At 46.4% G+C, this 19780-nt stretch overlaps 1 protein-coding gene across 1 annotated transcript in view; it reads left to right on the top strand.

Annotated features, from left to right (window-relative positions):
- Nucleotides 1-15489, top strand: part of LOC308535771 (endophilin-A3-like) — a 40817-nt gene extending 25328 nt beyond the window's left edge. Inside the window, exons 6-10 of the mRNA XM_081114778.1 lie at nucleotides 4693-4851; nucleotides 10966-11069; nucleotides 12179-12285; nucleotides 14100-14194; nucleotides 14766-15489. Of these exons, the coding sequence (XP_080970904.1) occupies nucleotides 4693-4851; nucleotides 10966-11069; nucleotides 12179-12285; nucleotides 14100-14113 (384 nt within the window). The 3' untranslated portion in view covers nucleotides 14114-14194; nucleotides 14766-15489. The remainder of the gene's footprint in view (nucleotides 1-4692; nucleotides 4852-10965; nucleotides 11070-12178; nucleotides 12286-14099; nucleotides 14195-14765) is intronic.
- Nucleotides 15490-19780: the final 4291 nt, after the last annotated feature.

Below are 19780 nucleotides of genomic sequence, written 5' to 3'. Positions count from 1 at the left end.
CACCTGTCAGACTGGCTATCATCAACAAATCAACAAACGACAAGTGCTGGAGAGGATGTGGAGAAAAAGGAACACTTGTGCACTGCTGGTGGGAATGCAGACTGGTGCAGCCACTATGGAAGACAGTATGGAGTTTCCTCAAAAAACTAAAAATGGAACTCCCATTTGACCCTGTGATCCCACTTCTAGGAATATATCCCAAGAAACCAGAAACACCAATCAGAAAGGATATATGCACCCCTATGTTCATAGCAGCACAATTCACCATAGCTAAGATCTGGAAACAGCCTAAGTGTCCATCAGTAGATGAATGGATTAGAAAACTGTGGTACATCTACACGATGGAATACTATGCTGTTCTAAAAAGGAAGGAACTCTTACCATTTGCAACGGCATGGATGGAACTGGAGAGCATTATGCTGAGTGAAATAAGCCAGTCAATGAAGGAAAAATACCACATGATCTCACTCATTCATGGATAATAGAGACCATTGTAAACTTTTGAACAATAATAGATACAGAGGCAGAGCTGCCTCAAACAGATTGTCAAACTGCAGCGGGAAGGCCGGGGAGGGTTGGGGGACAGGAGGTAGGGGGGTAAGAGATCAACCAAAGGACTTGTATGCATGCATATAAGCATAACCAATGGACATAAGACTCTGGGGGATAGGGGAGGCTAGGGGACTGTCTAGGGTGGGTGGGGGGGAAATGGACACATATGTAATACCCTTTGTATTACTTTAAGCAATAAAAAAAATAAAATAAAATAAAATAAAGAAGAAAGATCAGTGAGGAGAGAGAATCATTAATCGGCTGCCTCCTGCATGCCTCGCACTGGGGAGTGAGCCTGCCATCAGGCATGTGCTCTTGGCTGATTTGAACCCAGCACCCTTCAGTCCACAGGCCAGTGCTTTAGCCACTGGGCCAAACCTGCTAAGGCTGTTCCATTGGTTTTTAGAATGGAAGAGAGAGGGAGAGACAGAGAGAAACATCCATGTGAGAAAAACACATCGCCTGGTTGCGTTCTGTTCACACACTGACCAGTACCCCTGCTGAGGAGGAGACTACAACCAGAATGGAACGTGAGACCCTTAGGTCTAAAGGCCAATGCTCTATCCACTGAGCCACACAGGCTAGGGCTAGCCTGTGGCTTATTGAAGCCAGCAAGAAACCAAGCTAAAGGTACTTATTTCCACAGCCATTACTCACAGCAAATGATTCTAAAACTGTGGAGTGGGTTTTCGACAATGAAAATCATAACATACTCATTGCATCTTCTTTTAAAAAATATATATTTTATTCATTTTTTACAGAGAGGAAGGGAGAGGATAGAGAGAAACATCGATGAGAGAGAAACATCGATCAGCTGCCTCCTGCACACTCCCCACTGGGGATGTGCCCGCAACCAAGGTACATGCCCTTGACTGGAATCGGACCCAGGACCCTTCAGTCCGCAGGCGGACGCTCTATCCACTGAGCCAAACTGGTTAGGGCTCATTGCATCTTTTTAAAAAAATATATATTTTTATTGATTTAAGAGAGAGAGAGAAACATCAATGATGTGAGAGAGAATCATTGATCCACTGCCTCCTGCACAACCCCTACTGGGATTGAGCCCACAACCCAGGCATGGGAATCAAACTGTGACCTGTTTCCTAGGTCAATGCTTGGCCACTGAGCCACAATGGCTGGCCTCCTTGCCTCTTTGAATACATGGCACACGTGGTCATTAATTTCCAGGACTTCATTTTATATTTGGAAAGCTTTCTAAAATGGCCACATGGAGCTCACATAAAAGAGGGTGTGTGTGTTTCGTTCATGGTAGTGTTTACTCAACTCATTCTGTAATTGTTGAGGAGCCTTATGGAAGACATATAAGTACTCCAGAACAAGCATGTCAAACTCAAAGCTAACACGGGCCAAATAAACAAGGTTTAAGTATATGTGGGCCACAAAAAAAAAAAGAAAAAAGCTTCAATTTTTATAGAAACGTAGGTTTATTTCGATAGAGACATGTTGAATACAAAGGACTGAAATAAATGAGTCATCATTCACATAAAATAATAGAACATTTTAATAAAAATTAATATTTTTTTCTTGAACATTGACTTAGCAGGCACTGAATAACTGCATAAATGAATAAGCGTAATGCAAATAAATCCAGTTTTCTTGTTCTCTGAAAGCGAGATATTTTCTGTTGTGAACACTAAAGAACTCAGTCCGAGACTAATGATGTGGCCACCGGCTGCTAAAATATTTGCTGCTAGTATCAGTGGAGAGAAATGGTGTGCCTGCGCGTAAGCTACATAAGGGAAATGAATGCAAAACGATGATAGTAATCAGTCATTAACAAACATTGTAGTTCGTTATTAAGAATTATCTCTAACAGGATATTGTAAAAGGTAAGTTGCGAAATTTTTATCAAAACATTTATATTGGCTGGGCCGCAAAAATATTCGTTGTGGGCCACATGTGGCCCGCGGGCCACAAGTTTGACATGCTTGCTCTAGAAGATACTAGAGATTTGTGTTTTTATCATCTGCTTCTTAATAAGGATTTGACAATAGTGCCAGAAGACATATCCCTTTTTTTGGTATAGATAATTTGTTTGGAAATTATGGACATTAACAGAGCTGGTGAGGGGTCCTGTAAAGAACTTTGAAAATGGAATCTGAGTGACAATATTGTGTCCTTATGTTCCATATTAACTATCTGTCATCCATTTAATCCATCCATCCATTCATCCATTTATGTCATTATCCATCCGTCCATCTACTCATTTATGTTACCATCCATCCATCCATCCATCCATCCATTTACTAGAAGCCCAATGCACAAAATTTGTGCAAGGGGCTCAGCCCTCATACCCTCAGCCAGCCCTCACAGCCCCAACTTCATCAGGAAGCTTGTCCAGACAGTCGTCTGGAATGTCAATGTCATTTGGATGGTCATTCTGCTGTTCGGTCTAATTAGCATATTAGCTCTTTATTATATAGGACTAGAGGCCCAGTGCACAAAAATTTGTGCACTCGGGTGGAGGGTGGGGTCCCTCAGGCCGGCCTATGTCCTCTTGCAGACCCCTCGGGGGATGACCACCTGCTGTCTTAGGCCTGCTCCCCAGGGGATTGGGCCTAAGTTGGCAATCAGACATCCCTCTGGCAGCCCGGCAGCCCTCAGGGGATGTCCACTTACCAGCAGGGAGCAGGCCTAAGCTGCAGTCGGACATCCTTAGCGCTGCTGAGGAGGCAGGAGAGGCTCCCACCACCACCGCTGTACTGGCAGCCAACGGCCTGGCTTGTGGCTGAGCAGAGCTCCCCCATGTGGGAGCGCACTGACCACCAGAGGGCAGCTCCTGCATTGAGCGTCTGCCCCCTGGTGGTCAGTGTGTGTCATAGTGACCAGTCATTCCCAGTCTTTCTGCTGTTAGGGTCAGTTTGCATATTACCCTTTTACTATATAGGATAGAGGCCTGGTGCACTGGTGGGGGCCAGCTGGTTTGCCCTGAAGGGTGTCCTGGATCAGGGTGGGGGTCCCACTGGGGTGCCTGGCCAGCCTGGGTGAGGGGCTGATGGCTGTTTGCAGCTGGTCACAACCCCTTCAGGTTGGGGGTCCCCACTGGGGTGCTTGGTCAGCCTGGATGAGGGGCTGATGGCTGTTTTCAGGCTGCCTGCAACCCCTTTAGGGTGGGGGTCCCCACTGGGGTGCCTGGCCAGTCTGGGTTAGGGGCAGAGGGCCGTTTTCAGGCTGGCCTGTGACTGAAGCTCCCAGCCTCTCCTTTTTTTCTTTTTATTCTGGGATTTATTTACCTCTATAATTGAAACTCTGTTGCCGTTACTGGCGCTCCCTGCTCTGAGGCCGCAGCTGGCTGAAAGCAAGTATCTGGGGTTTGTTTGGCTTCTATAATTGAAACTTTGTTGCCGTCCTGCTCGCTCCAGCTCGGAGGCTGTGGCTGGCTGAAAGCAGGTATCTGGGATTTGTTTAGCTTCTATAATTGAAACTTTGTTGCTTTTGGAGCTGTTGCTTTCGGAGCTTAGAGCAGGCCACGGCAGGTGGGGAACCTTGGCTTCCTCCATCACTGGAGCAAGCAAGCCTCCTGCTTGCTTCAGCTGCATGGCCGCCGGCCGCCATCTTTGTTGGCAGTTAATTTGCATATCTCGCTGATTAGCCAATGGGAAGCGTAGCAGAGGTACAGTTAATTACCTTTTTTGTCTTTTATTAGGATGCTATCATCCATCTATCCATTTATTTATGCTATTATTCATTTATCCATCTATCCATCCATCCATCCATCCATCCATTCATCCATCCATCCATCCATTTATGCTATTATTCATCCATCTGTCCCATCCATCCATGCATCCATCCATCCATCCATTTATGGTATCATCCCTCCATGCATCCATCCATTCATCCATTTATACTATCATCTATCCATCTATCAATCTATTCATCCATTTATGCTATCATCTATCCACCCATCCATTTGTTCATTTTGTAAATATTCCTTGATAATTTATAGTGAAAGAAGCCTCTAATAGATGCTAAGGTGCCCACCAAAAAGAAAAGTAATTGGGTCCCTGCCCCCTAAAATGTAGGCCGAGAAAAAGTAATGACCTTCCTTGTAGAGGTGCGGCAGGCCTCCCTGTGTCACTTGCCGAGATAGCAGCTCCAGGTCTGTCTCCTCTCCCTCAGCACCACCTGAAGAGGCTGGAGGGCCGCCGCCTGGACTACGATTATAAAAGGAAGCACGTTGGAAAGATCCCCGACAATGAGATCACACAAGCAATGGAAAAGTTTAAGGAGTCCAAGGACTTGGCGGAGAGGTGCATGTTTAATTTTTTAGAAAATGACGTAAGTATTGACTCCATGGAGACCCTCCTGGGAATGGAAACATTGACTGTGTGTTTGAGGGGAAGCTCTGGGAGCCTTTGTTGTTATAAAAGTTTCCAGAAATTTCTTTTATTTATATACTTGTGGCTGGGTGCATGGATTCATGCACATTGAGAGGAAATTAATTAGAAGAAAGATTCATGCTGTATTTATGTTACTGCAAATAATTACATGTCAAAATAGTATATATAATATAGTATTATAAAATTAAAACACGCATGCGATTGGCACCAGCGAGAGCTTTATATGTATTGCGCATGCGTCAGTCAACATTTATTTTTAAATTGCCAGTGCATGTCATATGTACTGGCCAGTCAGTCGGACAGATGTACAGTCAGTCACTTAGCCTTTTATATATATAGATCTATTTAATTGAATTCGGAGGGAAAGGGAGGGAAAGAGAGAAACATCAATGATGAGAGAGAATCATAGATCAGCTGCCTCCTGCACGCCCATTACTGGGGATTGAGCCCACAACCCGGGCATGTGCCCTAACTGGAATCGAACTGTCACCTCCTGGTTCCTAGGTTGGCACTCAACCACTGATCCATGCGGCCGTGTCCAGGTATTTCATTCTAAGTGTGGTTTGGGAAACAGAGGCCACAACACACAGCTGGCTGCTCGTGGCCTGGACACAGCTGGGGGCCTCCACATGACAAGTGACTCAGCTTAGTAACTACCTCTCCCCTGGTTGCAGGGAGCACCTACTATGTGTGTGCACAGCCCACGTTGGAAGGGGACCAGGGATGCATGTCTTTCCTGATGTCAGCCAGTAAGGGAGGAAGTGACTAATGACAAATGCATCTCTCCATGACATAATCTTGTATTTTAGCCACATGAGAGAGAAGAGCTGCTGATGTCCCCTCCGCCCATCCCAACCCCATAGTGTTTCAAAGAATGTTCATTTAGCCCTAGTGGGTTTGGCTCAGTGAAAAGAGTATAGGCCTGTGGACTGAAGGGTCCCAGGTTCAGGCACATACCTCGATTGCAGGCTTGATCCCATGCCCTGGTTGGGTCGTGTGCGAAGACAAACCAATCGATGTACCTCTCTCTCTCTCTCTCTCTCTCTCTCTCTCTCTCTCTCTCTCCCCCCCCCCCCACTGTGCCACACCAGCACGACCAAGGGTGATCCCGAGTGGGGGGTGAAGGGATTAAGGAAAGACAGACAAGAGAATGAAAGCTGGGTCTCAGTGGGACGCTGCTCCCTGATGAGGAGACAACAACAGCCCCACAAGCTGTGTCTTTATTTTATAGCAGATGCCATGAGGCAAAGTAGGGGCGTGATCACATTGTTTACAGCATTCTCATGAGTTTCAACCTCACTCAACTACATGCACCCAAACTCTATCACAAGGCACGTGGGGCTACGTGTTTGGACCATAAGCTCAAGCTTACAACCACAGCCGTTGGCTATAATTGTGCTGGGAGGGCCCTGCCCTCCAGCTGGGACTTGCACGTGGCAATGAGAGGACCCTGTCCTTTCATTAGTCTGAGGCTTGAACCTGGCCAAAACACCATCACCGTGCCCCACAGCGCCCCCTTTACTTTCGTTTTTAAACACGCCTATCTACTTTATCCAAAAAGCTCTAAATAAATTATTCAACATAATCAAAACATCAAAACAAACTTCTGGTTATTAACAAAACTATAGACACAGCAATGTTTCTCGGTGGGACAAGGAGCTTCTCTGGGTCCATTGTGGTGTCACACATACCATTCTGGCACCCAAATTGGCTGCACTGCTCCTTCTGGAAAGACACAAACACAACCTCTTCTCCCCCTTTTTGTTTTAGTAATTGCATTTTAAGAGTTCGGCTACTAGCCAAAACCGGTTTGGCTCAGTGGATAGAGCGTCGGTCTGCGGACTGAAAGGTCCCAGGTTCGATTCCGGTCGGGGGCATGTACCTTGGTTGCAGGCATATCCCCAGTGGGAGATGTGCAGGAGGCAGCTGATCGATGTTTCTCTCTCGTCGATGTTTCTAACTCTCTATCTCTCTCCCTTCCTCTCTGTAAAAAATCAATAAAATATATTTTTAAAAAAAAAAAAAAAAAAAAAAAGAGTTCGGCTACTAAATCCTGAAGTGTCTTCCCCAGCCTGCCTAGCCTCATACAGAGACCACTGGAATAGAGACAGAGATCCCACTCTTGTTCTTGCTTGTTTAGAAGGCGACTTGAGAGGCTTACAAGTAATAGTAAGCTTCCCGAAGGCTTGTCTTAGACCCCCGTCATCCCAGTCCTGCCTGCGTTGTTCCCTCTCTGCCTCCTCCTTTTCTCCTTCTTTTTTGGGAGGAAGCACCTTATCCAGAGGGCTTTCCCCCATAGGAATGCTAGCCCCAGGGACTGGAGGAGGTAATGGAGGTGCAGAAGGTATAAGTGGAATCGGCAGCCTCTGGTCACTTTCTACTATTTGTCTTACATCTCCTGCCACATTCTTCCATCCTCCCTCCAGAAGGGGCTCCAAGTGGTCCCGAATCATGGACCACAAACTGAAGATAGAACTAGGAATCTTCTCTGGGCCTCCGGCTATATAGCAATCTTTAAGTTGCTTCCATACCTTTTCCCATATTTCTATATTTACCTCTCCGTCCTCAGGAAACCAAGGACAAATCTTCTTTACAATATTTAACAACTCAAGGAGCTGTTGCTGTTTTACGGAACAGCCTCATGCTCTGAGCATGGCTTTAAGCATAGATATATATATATATTTTTATCTTGTGATCCTGTATTTCGCATATTTTACACCGAGCTAATATTACCACACTTCGGTTCCCCACCTTTTTGTTTTTTGGCCTTATCTCACTTTTGCTCTTTAAGCTTACTTTCTTTTTTTCTTTTGAGCTTACCTTATGCGCACACCTTTGGAGCCTCCTTTCACCTGACCACCTTTTTAAAATTCCCCCGAACTCAGGCCTGTTTGGACACCATTTGTGTCTCGCCATTTGTTATAGCCAAAGGGGCCTGCTCAGACGTCACTTCTTACGGCCAAAACTCAGGCCCTGGTTCCAGAACTCAGTCCCTGGTCGGGCACCATTTGTGCCACGTCAGCACGACCAAGGGTGATCCCGAGTGGGGGGTGAAAGGATTAAGGAAAGACATAGAAGAGAATAATAGCTGGGTCTCGGTGGGACGCTGCTCCCTGATGAGACAACGACAGCGCCCACAAGCTGTGCCTTTATTTTATAGCAGATGCCATGAGGCAAAGTAGGGGCGTGATCACATTATTTACAGCATTCTCATGAGCTTCAACCTCACTCAACTACATGCACCCGAACTCTATCACAAGGCACGTGGGGCTACGTCTTTGGACCATAGGTTCAAGCTTACAACCACAGCCGTTGGCTATAATTGTGCTGGGAGAGCCCTGCCCTCCAGCTGGGACTTGCACGTGGCAATGAGAGGACCCTGTCCTTTCATTAGTCCGAAGCTTGAACCTGGCCAAAACACCATAACCGCGCCCCACATCCCACTTTCTAAAAACCAATAGAAGAAATACCCTCACGTGAGGATTCAAAACAACAAAACAAAAAGAATGTTCAATTAAAAACAACAAAACAAAAAGAATGTTCATTTAGTTCTCTTCCACGATTCCTTTTCACGTTACTGCAGTGCCATGCATATTGCGAAGTGGGTGTTAAAATAGTAGTTCGCTTTCCTGAGGACAGAGGTGGCAGTCTAGAGCGCCAGCCTGCAGACTGAAGGGTCCCGGGTTCGATTCTGGTCAAGGGCACATACTTGGGTTGTGTGTTCAATCCCCAGTAGGGGGCATGTAGAAGGCAGCCGATACAAGATTCTTTCTCATCATTGACGTTTCTCTCTCTCCCTCTCCCTTCCTCTCTGAAATCAGTAAAAATATATTAAAATAAAAAGTATGTGTCAGAGCCAAAGAGGTGAAACTGAAGAAATCCATAGGATTTCACAGGGTCCAGGCTGTCTATGTTTTGTGTATTGGGTTTTGACCTTGAGGCCCAGCGTGTGCTCTTGCCCCACAGACTTGGCATACGCATGTGGTGCGGTTTCCTTGTTCCGATGCCCGTCCTGGTGTGTCTGAGTTGCCCTGGGAATCCGTGGTTGAAATGGTCTAAGTGGGTAAGGAAAGTGAACACATAGCAGAGAAAGCGTGGTGTGTGACACCAAATGAAGCCACTTTGTAATGTATTTTTTATTTTATTTTAACTTAAAAAAACATATATTTTATTGATTTTCCACAGAAAGGAAGGGGAAGGGAGAGAGTTAGAAACATCGATGAGAGAGAGACATAGATCAGTCGCCTCCTGCATACCTCCCACTGGGTAGGTGCCTGTAACCAAGGTGTATGTCCTTGACCGGAATCGAACCTGGGACCTTTCAGTACGCAGGCCGATGCTCTATCCACTGAGCAAAACTGCTCAGGGCTATAAGGTACTTTTTATTGATTTCAGAGAAGAAGGGAGAGGGAGAGAGAGAAACATCAGTGATGAGAGGAAATCATGGATCAGCTGCCTCCTACATGCCCCCTACTGGGGATTGAACCCGAGACCCTTCAGTCTGCAGGCTGGCACTCTATCCACTGAGCCAAACTGGCCAGAGCACAAATGGAGCCACTTTGGTTCTCTGAGGCAGACCTGTCCTGGTGGGTGTTGTGGGGTGAGTCACAGGGCCAGCTTTGCCCACAGCCAATGAGCAAGGGGACTAAGGAAGTGATGCAGAGGCTCTGGGGAGCTGGGGAAGGGGGTGGGGTTTTATCCTGTTTTGTGTCTTTGTTTGGATTTGGAGTGTGTGGGATTGTGCTGGGGGCCCCCAGCACCTCCAGCCAGTGAGCTTGCCTCTGTGGCCCCCAGAAATGAGCTCAGTGAGCCCCTCTTTTCCATGGCAGCACCTCGGACAGGTGGGGAACCTGGGCAGCTGGTGGGCCTGCTGGAGACTCCTCTCCCCCAAATGATGCATTTCCAGGGCTTCCTTAGGGGACATGGCCTTTTGATTTTTTTTTTTAACCTTTTGATTTTTTAAAATATATTTATATTTTTATTGATTTCAGAGAGGAAGGGAGAAGGAGAGAAACATCAATGATGAGAGAGAATCATGGATCGGCTGCCTCCTGCACGCCCCATACTGGGGAGCAAGCCCACACCCCAGGCATGTGCCTTGACTGGGAATTGGACCTTGACCTCCTGGTTCCTAGGTCAAGGCTCAACCACTGAGCCATGCCGGCTGGGCTGATGTGATTTTTTTGTGTGTCCATTGATATTTGGTCACAGCTTCCACAAATGTCTGGATGATGGGAAAGAGAGATGCCACCATCTTTAGAATTTATTCCTTTCAGCTGTTTGTCTTAGGGAAGGCTGTCATAGCGGCAAGAACCTACAGGAGGCGCTGCACTAGGTCCCACTTGTCTGAGAAGAGCAGGATGTACTTAGTCTCCTGACTGGACTTAAGTAGAAAGGACACAAAGAGACACTTTAGTAAGGGAACCGTTCATTCGCTCAGTGTCGCTTCCCCTTGTCATAGAAAAAGCTTGATCTCTGTTTCCGATGGACGATGAACCTTAATTGTTTTAAAGAAACATTATTTTATTTATTTGTTCATTTTTGGTTAATCCTCGCCCAAGAATATTTCCCATTGATTGTTAGAGAGAGTGAAAGCGAGAGGGAGAGACAGAGAGAAACATCCATGTGAGAGAAACGTCAATTAATTGCCACTTGCAGGAGCACCAACCTGGGCCTGGCCGGGGAGGAGCCTGCAACCAAGGCACATGCCCTTGACCAGAATCCAACCCGGGACCCTTTGGTCCCCAGGCTGATGCTCTCCGATTGATGAACTTTATAGCATAAAAGAAAATCTCCCGAGAATATCCTCTCCGTGGGCTAATCGGCGTTTGATTGAGTTAAAGCACATTTATAATCAGAACTCAATGTGCACATGTGCGGCCGGCATCACTAGCTCTATGCACCTGGACCTGGGTGATGATCACCTGCTCCTTGTGATATTAAATGAGCCGAGGCTGATGCGGCTTCCCTGCAAGGCCTGGTCCCTGGGCTCATGTCTGCCTCCGGCTCCCACGGGCTCTGGCCGCCAGGGATAACGTCCCCTTCCCTGCAGGTAGAGCAAGTTGGCCAGTTGGCGCTGTTTATCCAGGCGGCTCTAGAGTATCACCAGCAGTCGGCCAACATCCTGCAGCCACTGCAGAGGAAGCTGAGGATGCGGTAAGAGCCTCCCGCCCCCACCCGTTCTGATGTGGGATCAGAACCAGTGGGAACCACTCTCTCTGGCTCTCTGATTCTCCAACTCCCCCATCCCATTGTCCCATTCTTTTTTTTTAATATATTGTTATTGATTTCAGAAAGGAAGGGAGAGGGAGAGAGAGAGAAATATCAATGATGAGTGGAATCTTGGACTGGCTGCCTCCTGCACGCCCCCCACTGGGGATGGAGCCTGTAACCTAGGCATTTGCCCTGAAGGGGAATCGACCCCTGACCGCGTGGTTCATCGTTGATGCTCAACTGCTGAGCCACGCAGGCCTGCCTGCTCTAGACTTTTTTGAAAATGAGTGATATCCAATGGAGTATGCATGGTAACCCTGTGCATTAAAGTGAGGGGTGAACAAAAAAACCTGCCCCTGTTGGCCAGGGTTGGATAATAGAAAATTGTCTTATACAGGACTAGGATAATGAATAAATGTTCAAGGGTTTTGGCTTATATCAACGCCCTTCTGACAAAGGGAAAAGTGGTGTTGGGTCAGCAAGTTGTCCCCTCTGTAGTCGGTGGTCACTGGGAACTCACGGGGGCAGCATTTCATTTTCTGTCTCTGTTTCCGGGAGAAAGAGACAGAAAATGAAAGCCCCTCCCACTGACAGGATCCTGCTGGTCACACAGGAGCTAAGCCCCACCCACTGACAGGATCCTGCTGGTCCCTCAGGAGTTAAGCCCCTCCCACTGACAGTGTCCTGCTGGTCACACAGGCATTATGCCCCGCCCTTATGAGCTAAGCTCCTCCCACATGACCTAAGCCCCTTCCACTGACAGGATCCTGTTAGTCACAAAGAAGGTAAGCCCTTCCCACTGGCAGGGTCCTGCTGGAGCTTAACTCCCGGGTGACCACTGCCCACTGCCAAGACCAACTTCACAATAGATGCTCTTCCAACACCTGGTTGAACAGCAACATCTCAGGGTGTCACCTCTAGCACTTTGGGCTACTCCAGAGTCAGGATGTAAAAGTCACACCCCTTAGTGTGTAGGCTCCTCAAGGCAGAACCAGGGTGTGTGGGAGGCTATTTGGCTTCAGCCGACACATCTTCCTACGTGTGTGTTACAGAATCGAGGCTGCCTCCTCTCTGGGCGGAAATGACTTCATGCCGCAGCCCTTGAAAAGGTGTCCCAAAGCACTCGACCTGACCACCACCTCCTCAGCCAAGTCCAGAGGTGAGATGCCCACGCTGGGGCCAGGTGCACCCTGTGGGAGGTTCTGCTGGAAGCCTGTGCTCACTGCATGTGGCCCGTTCTCACCCTCTGCCATTGAAGGCACTGACACCCTGAATTTCCTTCTTCCCCACCCCTCCCACCTTCCCCGGGAATGCCCCTTACCCTGCTTCCTAGGTTCAGGTACTTAATGTCAATTTTTAAAAACCAGCAGCAGGGCCCTGGCCAGTTTGGCTCAGTGCATAGAACATCAGTCTGCAAACTGAAGGATCCCAGGTTCAATTCCAGTCAAGGGCAGGTACCTCAGTTGCCTTGGTCATCTGTAAGACTCACTGGGCATGGGTTAGAGCAGTGGTTCTCAACCTTAGCTGCACATTAGAATCACCTGGGAATCTTTTTAAAATCCTGATTTCTGGGCCCCATCCTCTGGAAATTCTGTTTCTTTGTTATGGGGTGGGACCACACCATTAGTAACAAAGAAACAGAATTTCCGAAGGATGAGGACCAGAAATCAGGATTTTTAAAAGATTCCCAGGTGATTCTAATGTGCAGCCAAGGTTGAGAACCACTGGGTTAGAGGGACACAAGCTATGAGACTTGAGTTATGAAGGCTGGGACTCATGAAGGGACATCAAGTGCAGCACCAGTGAAGGTGGGCTCTGGATATCTGTGAGCTGATGTGGTTTCATTAGGTGAGGTTGAAGTAAAACCCAATCAGGGAGGGAGGGCTTTGGAGCAGGATGCAAGGCTGCCTCTATGAGTGTGGACTAGTAGTAGTTGGGGTAGTACTTCATCCAGTTTGAATTTGCCAGGCATTCATTCTCTGAGCCACACATGCTGAGTAATGAGTAGGAGGTCAAGGAGATGGTTATGGTGGTTGGGGCTGTTGGAGTGCAGGTGCGAGAGAGGTGTGGTAGAAAGACTGATGTGCAGTTGGAGAGGGTATGCTAATTCATGGTCACAGGGCCTTGAAATTGACTTAAGAGTGAATGAAAGGTGAATTCATTTTTGGTGGTGACTGGATGTTAATATGTGGAATTTTAGTGTAATTGTCTGAAAAGAGGTGTATTGTCATGCTACATGTTATGTCCAGAGCTTAGGTGTTATAGATGTGCACACCTGTCAGTTGTTGAGGGCAGATACAGTGATCATTAGGAACACGATAGCATACATCAGTGTCTCCTGGGCTTGAAAATCCTTACTAGTATAGGGAAGGCAGCGGAAAGGAGAGAATACATTATAAAGTAGTGAGTTAGAATTTTGGAAAAGAAGGTGATTAGGAAAAATCCTGACCACAACAAGGCATATTGGTGTTATTTTTGAAATTGTAACTCTGGGAAAGAGGCTGTGAGAGGAGTGTGTTTCGAAGAATTATGTGACTATTAGTGAAAGGTGATGGACTCAGAATCCTAGGCTTGAGTTCCAAAGAGTGAAGTGTGATCCCATACTTTTCTGAGACTTGGAGGGATATTCTGGGGCACTACATGGGGAATGCCTGTTAAGACCAGTGTCAAATCAATCACACTTTCTTTATGGCCAACATTTCTCCCTCAGCTGTATTGAGAAGAGGCTGTGTGACCTATATGTGAGGCCCAGGATTCAGATACCTTTTATTTGCTCATCAAACTTTATTGTTGTGGGTAGATGTGGTATCAGTTGGCATATAAGGGGAGAGTTACTTTGATTGGACTAAGGCGTGGTACTACTCTGATAAAGGTAGTAGAGGGGAAGGATGGATGTGTAGGGTGGGCAGTATGATGAACAGAAAATCATAGGAGAGATGCTGATCATGGGCTGAACTGTCCCCATTATAACAGGATATGAATTTTGATAATGTGGCCATTGCCTTCTCTCAGAAGGAATGGGGGCTCCTTGATGAGGATCAGAGACATCTATACTGCAATGTGATGCTGTAAGTGTTTGCACTTGTAGGTAAGATTTTCACATTTTCTAGTGTCCTGATGTGGTGGCCCCTCTTCCTTTATTTTCCAGACATAACTTTCTTTATTCCACAGCCAAACCATGGGCTCTCTGTGGATACATGTGCTGAGCTGTGTGGAGAGCCCTGAACAATGGACTCACCAAACACCCCTAACACCCATTGCCTCAGAGAGTGCAGGAAGTGTGTGGAAGTCATGAGTCTTGCAGACAGTTTAAAGGGACCCACCTTAACTTCCTCTTCCTGGGGGAGTGACTATGTCCAGATCCATGGCTTCTACTTCTGTACCCTTCCTCCCGCTAAGGGTCATTGGTGACTGCCTGAGCCTGGTTATGGTCTTCATTTAAACGAACCATGGGTGATTATTGTGATATTCTCCTTCCATTATTTGTAGTATTCTCTTCCCTGAATACTGTTGCATGCTGAGCTGCTTGGGCCAGTGCTGGCTGCTCACCTCTGAGGTCTTTCATTAATTCTTTGAATATTTAGGTTTTACATACTTGTACCTCAGAAAGTGCAGGGAGAACACTGGTTTCTTTTACAGGGTGAACATGCAGCATGATTTCAGAGGAGATCTGGCCCCGTTGAGTGGCAACTGGGAAAAGTATGACATAAGGGCTGTGTTCAGATCATACAAGGGACCTGCTAATTTCCATCAATGTTTCGGTGCAAGTGCCACTGGCAGCAGCTCATTTCTACCTTTTCTATCCCATACATGAAACTTTGCTGACTTGTCATTTCATCTGTGACTTCCTGGCTTTTGGCTACCTTTACTTTCTGGCCTTTTTGCATCACCTGGCCCCTGCAAGGCTTTCTCTGCAGTATTTTCCAACATTGACCTGTGCATGTGTTATGAGATGTGCATACTTGCTTAAGTAGACCTCATACACAAGCTATTCATTTATTAAATTTTACTTGGGATAAGGTGTACCCAACATTCTGCACAGCTTGCCCATGTTACCAGCAGACAAGCTCTGCTGAATGCTGATAGCAGAGGAATGAGCAGGTGATCCCTTTTCTGTTCCATGTGGTGCTTGCCATGCTTGTGTCATATTTCATTTGAGGTCTACCTTGTTCTTGATCTTCAGTAGCCAGAACTTCAGTAGCCTATAAATCCTTCCTGGAAATCTTTTATTTTCAGCCATTTGCATGAAGCCAAGGTAATATGTACAACACACTTTTGTAATGGGACATCCCTGTGTCACTGGTCAACATTTACTTCTTCACCATATTTCTGTTTTCAGGATGTTGGCATAAAATGTATGATGAAGAGGCCTGTTCTGATGAGAGTGTATCTGTACAAGTGGGAGCAAAATTCATGGCTTCTAAGACAGCTCCACCAGCCCAGACGACCTATCTCTGTAAGCGGTGTTTCTCAGTTTTAAAAGATATTCTGCACCTGACTGAGTTACAAGCAGCATACTTTGAACAGAAAGCCTTCTTCAGTGACACGTGTTAGAGGTTCAGTTTCCATGTAAACCATCACCAGCAACAGAGGGATGTCAGTGGAGACAAGTCCTGGAAAGAAGCTATGGACAGGGCCTTGTTTGTGAGCAGGTGCACCTTCTACATCTTAGGGGTGCCTTCAACCACTAGTGAGCCTGGGAAAGACTTCTCAGCCACTTCAGGCCTGTTGCAGCCCCAGGCACCTCTTAGCACAGGAAGCCTCACACAGTGGTAGTGAGTTTTCACAGAAATTCTCAGTGGAAAATTACTAATCACCAGTAAGGCAAACGTAAAAATGCTGCAAGCTACAGACATAAATTTGTTCAACACCAGGATGTCTGCTTTGGTGAAGTGAAATATGAGTATAAGAATATGGAAGAGGTTTTAGGTGTGACATTAACCTCAATCGACATAGGAGAGTTCACAGTGGAAAAAATTCCTGTGGGTGGGATGATTGTAGAAAGCCCTTTCATCAAAGTTCTTCTCTCACTGAACACCATAGAGTTCATACTGTTGAAAAACCTTTTGAAGTTAGTGAATGTGGGAAATCATTTAGGCATAAGAATCTCCTCTTTACCCAAAAGAAAGTCCACACTGGAAAAAAGCCATATGAGTGTACTGATAGCAGTAAGTCATTAAGCATAAGCTGTAATCTCATTGAACTTCAAGAAGTTCATTCTAGAGGAAAACCTTATGAGTGTAGTGAATGTGGAAAACCTTTTAGGTACAACAGTCAACTCCTTAACCCCCAAAGAGTTCACACTGGTGATAAGCCGTATCAATGTAGTGAATGTGGGAAATCTTTCAGTCAAAATTGTAACCTCATTCAACACCACAGAGTTCACACTGGAGAAAAGCCATATGACTGCAGTTATTGTGGCAAGTTATTTAAGCAAATCACTACTCTCACTGAGCATCAGAGAGTTCACAGTGGAGAAAAGTCGTATCAATGTACTGATTGTGGGAAGTCATTTAAGTAAATCACTACTCTCACTGAGCATCAGAGAGTTCACAGTGGAGAAAAGTCGTATCAATGTACTGATTGTGGGAAGTCCTTCAGATATAAGTCTAACCTCAACCAACACCATAGAGTTCACACTGGAGAAAAACCATATGAGTGTAGTAAATGTGGAAAGTCTTTCAGGTACAATAGTAAACTCCTTAACCACAAAAGATTTTATACTGGTGAAAAGCCGTATCAATGTGGTGACTCTGGGAAATCTTTTAGTTACAGTACTCAACTCCTTAACCGCAAAAGAATTCACACTGGTGAAAAGCCGTATCAGTGTAGTGATTGTGGGGAGTTCTTCAGTCAAAATTGTAACCTCATTCAACACCACAGAGTTCACACTGGAGAAAAGCCATATGAGTGTAATGTATGTGGGAAATATTTTATCCACAAACATATCCTGGTTAGACATCTGAAAATTCACAATGCAGAAAAGCCTTAAATGTGCAGAGAATATTTTATGAAGGAGATACTTTGGGACTTTCTTACCTGAATATCATCTCCTTTTATAGAAACTCTAGAGGCCCGATGCACGAAATTCATGCAGGGCGCGGGGGGGGGGGGGGTCCCCTCAGCCCAGCCTGCACCCTCTCCAATCCAGGACCCCTTGGGGAATGTCCAACTGCTGTTTTATCCTGGACCGCTGGCTCCTAAGTGCACGCCTGCCTTCCTGGTTGCCCCCACCACTGGCCTGATTGCCCCTCACTGCCTCTGTGTGCCAGCCTGTCGCCCCTAACTGTCCCCTGCTGCTGGCCTGGTCAGCTGCAACTGCCCCTTCCCGCCCCCCGCTGGCCTAGTTGCCCCTCAGTGCCCCCCTTGCCAGCCTAATCGCCCCTAACTGCACCCCCTGCCGGCCTGGTTGCCCCAATGCTCCCCCCCCCCCCGCCAGCCAGGTCACCCTCACCCCCACTGGCCTGGTTGCCCCACGCAGCCTGCTGTTCAGTCATTTAGTCGTCCCTCACTAACCTCCCCTGCCGCCCTGGTTGCCCCACGCAGCCTGCTGTTCAGTCATTTGATTGTCCCTCACTAACCCTCCTGCTGGTCTGGTTGTAGGCAGCCATTTTGTGAGGGCACGAGGGTTAATTTGCATATCTCTATATTATATAGGACTAGAGGCCCAGTGCATGAAATTTTTACACAGGAGGGTGTCCCTCAGGCCGGCCTGCACCCTCTCCAATCTGGGACATCCCTCTCATAATCTGGGACTTCTGACTCCTAACCACTTGCCTGCCTGCCTGCCTAATTGCTCCTAACCACTTCTGCCTGCCAGCCTGATCACCCACTAACTGCTTCCCTGCCCGCCTGATCTTGCCCCCAGCTGCCCTCCCCTGCCGGCCTGGTTGTCCCCAACTGCTCTCCTCTGCCAGCCTGATGGCCCCCAACTGCCCTCACCTGCTGGCCCGGTTGCCTCCAAATGCCCTCCCCTGTAGGCCCATTCGCCCTCAACTGCCCTCCCCTACTGGCTTGATCGCCCACCCCTGCCAGCCATCTTGTGGCTGCCATCCTGTGAGGGCAGCCATATTGTGGTGGCCGTCTTGTGGCCATCTTGTGATGACGTGAGGGCATCGTGTGAGGGCATGAGGACCACCTAGGCTTTTATTAGTATATATACTGGTACACTCTTAGAGATTCCTCATATGTTTCAGGTACAAGTGAGACTTTAAGAATCTTCATTTCCCAATCTGCCCATACCTCATACCCCATTAATATCACTGAATATTTTTGGCTGAATCAATTTCACTTCTACGACCTGAAGGATGTGCATCAGTCAATCATCTGTGTGCTCAGGAGAAATAACTTTGGTGTTCTTACGTGTGCTTGAGGAAATAATTACTCTGAGCTCTTAGCAGTATCTTCATTCCTTTATCTCTCACTAGGGAATGCACGCAACCCAGGGTTTTTTCAGAGCACCTGTCCTCAGCTAAGAAGTCCTATCTCTGTCAGGGACTATGTGGTTCTCACATATGCTGTGATGAATTGTGTCAGGTTCTAATTCATCAACCTGCATACTGCTTGCTGTCCTCTGCTCTAGTTTGTTTCTGTAAAGGTATTTTTTCTTTTATACCTGTAATTTTTGGTTCTATTCACTGCCTGGGATGATTTGAAAGGAAAGTTGTGAACTGTTAGCATGGAGAGGTAAATGGATATGGTCGGTTACCAAACTTTGTGTGCTTTGGAAGAAACAGCATGATTGCAGAAAATCACTGTTTGTTCAATATTGACTTATTTTGTATTGCTGACCTAGGCCTTATAAGTAAGTGTAGTTGACTTTGTGGTTTTAATTTGAAGTTTGGTGCCTCTACTATTGGTGAGATCAATGCTCACCACAAAGAGGAGGACTTTGTTGTGCTTGTACAAAAAAATATATTATCTCTGTTCACAGTATGTATTATTTAAGTTTCAGCAATGTTTAGAGAACTACTCTGTACGAGCTCCAAAGAGGCCATGTGCCGTGATATATGAAATTTCGTAGGTTTTTGTCATTTGTTGTGAAACTCTGAGGTGGAATTAGTATTGGGACAGAAATACCGCTTTCATAGTCATGGGAGAGAGTGCAGTTAACTAAGATGAAAAGTGTCTCTTCTGGCCGTAAATCCAGAATTATTCTGGGGCCTGAGCTTGTATGATCATTTAGGATATTCTGAGGACCCCCATACCTATTTCCTGCAGCGGAAGTCACTGGCAGACAAAAAATTATAATGGGTTTATGGATTCTCTTTACCCCACTAGAGTGTTCAAGTCAAGGCTGTTACTCAACAGACAAGAACTAAAAGTTAGAGAAAGGATAATACTATAATCAGTTCCAAGAGCATAGAAAGTTGAGAATGAGGGGAAATCAGTGCTGTAGAGCAGTACGCACATTATAGCACACTCTTGGAAACCAGTTTGAATTCACTGCACAGCTCTAAGCTGGACCATATAGTTAGAAAACAGGTGGAAATCAATTCTCAACATAGGGAAAGATTATAGAAAGGTGTTTGATAATGAGGGGAAATCAGTGCAAAAGAGCAGAAAGCATACTTTAGCACAGAGTTAGACACTACTGTGAATTCACTGAATAGCAGCTCTAAACTGTACAATATAGTTAGAAAACAGGTGGAAAT

The sequence above is a fragment of the Myotis nattereri genome (assembly GCF_964212035.1).
Source record: "Myotis nattereri genome assembly, chromosome: 21".
NCBI lineage: Eukaryota > Metazoa > Chordata > Mammalia > Chiroptera > Vespertilionidae > Myotis > Myotis nattereri.
The sequence above is the reverse complement of the archived record's forward strand: the minus strand, read 5'-3'. Positions and strand labels throughout refer to the sequence as shown.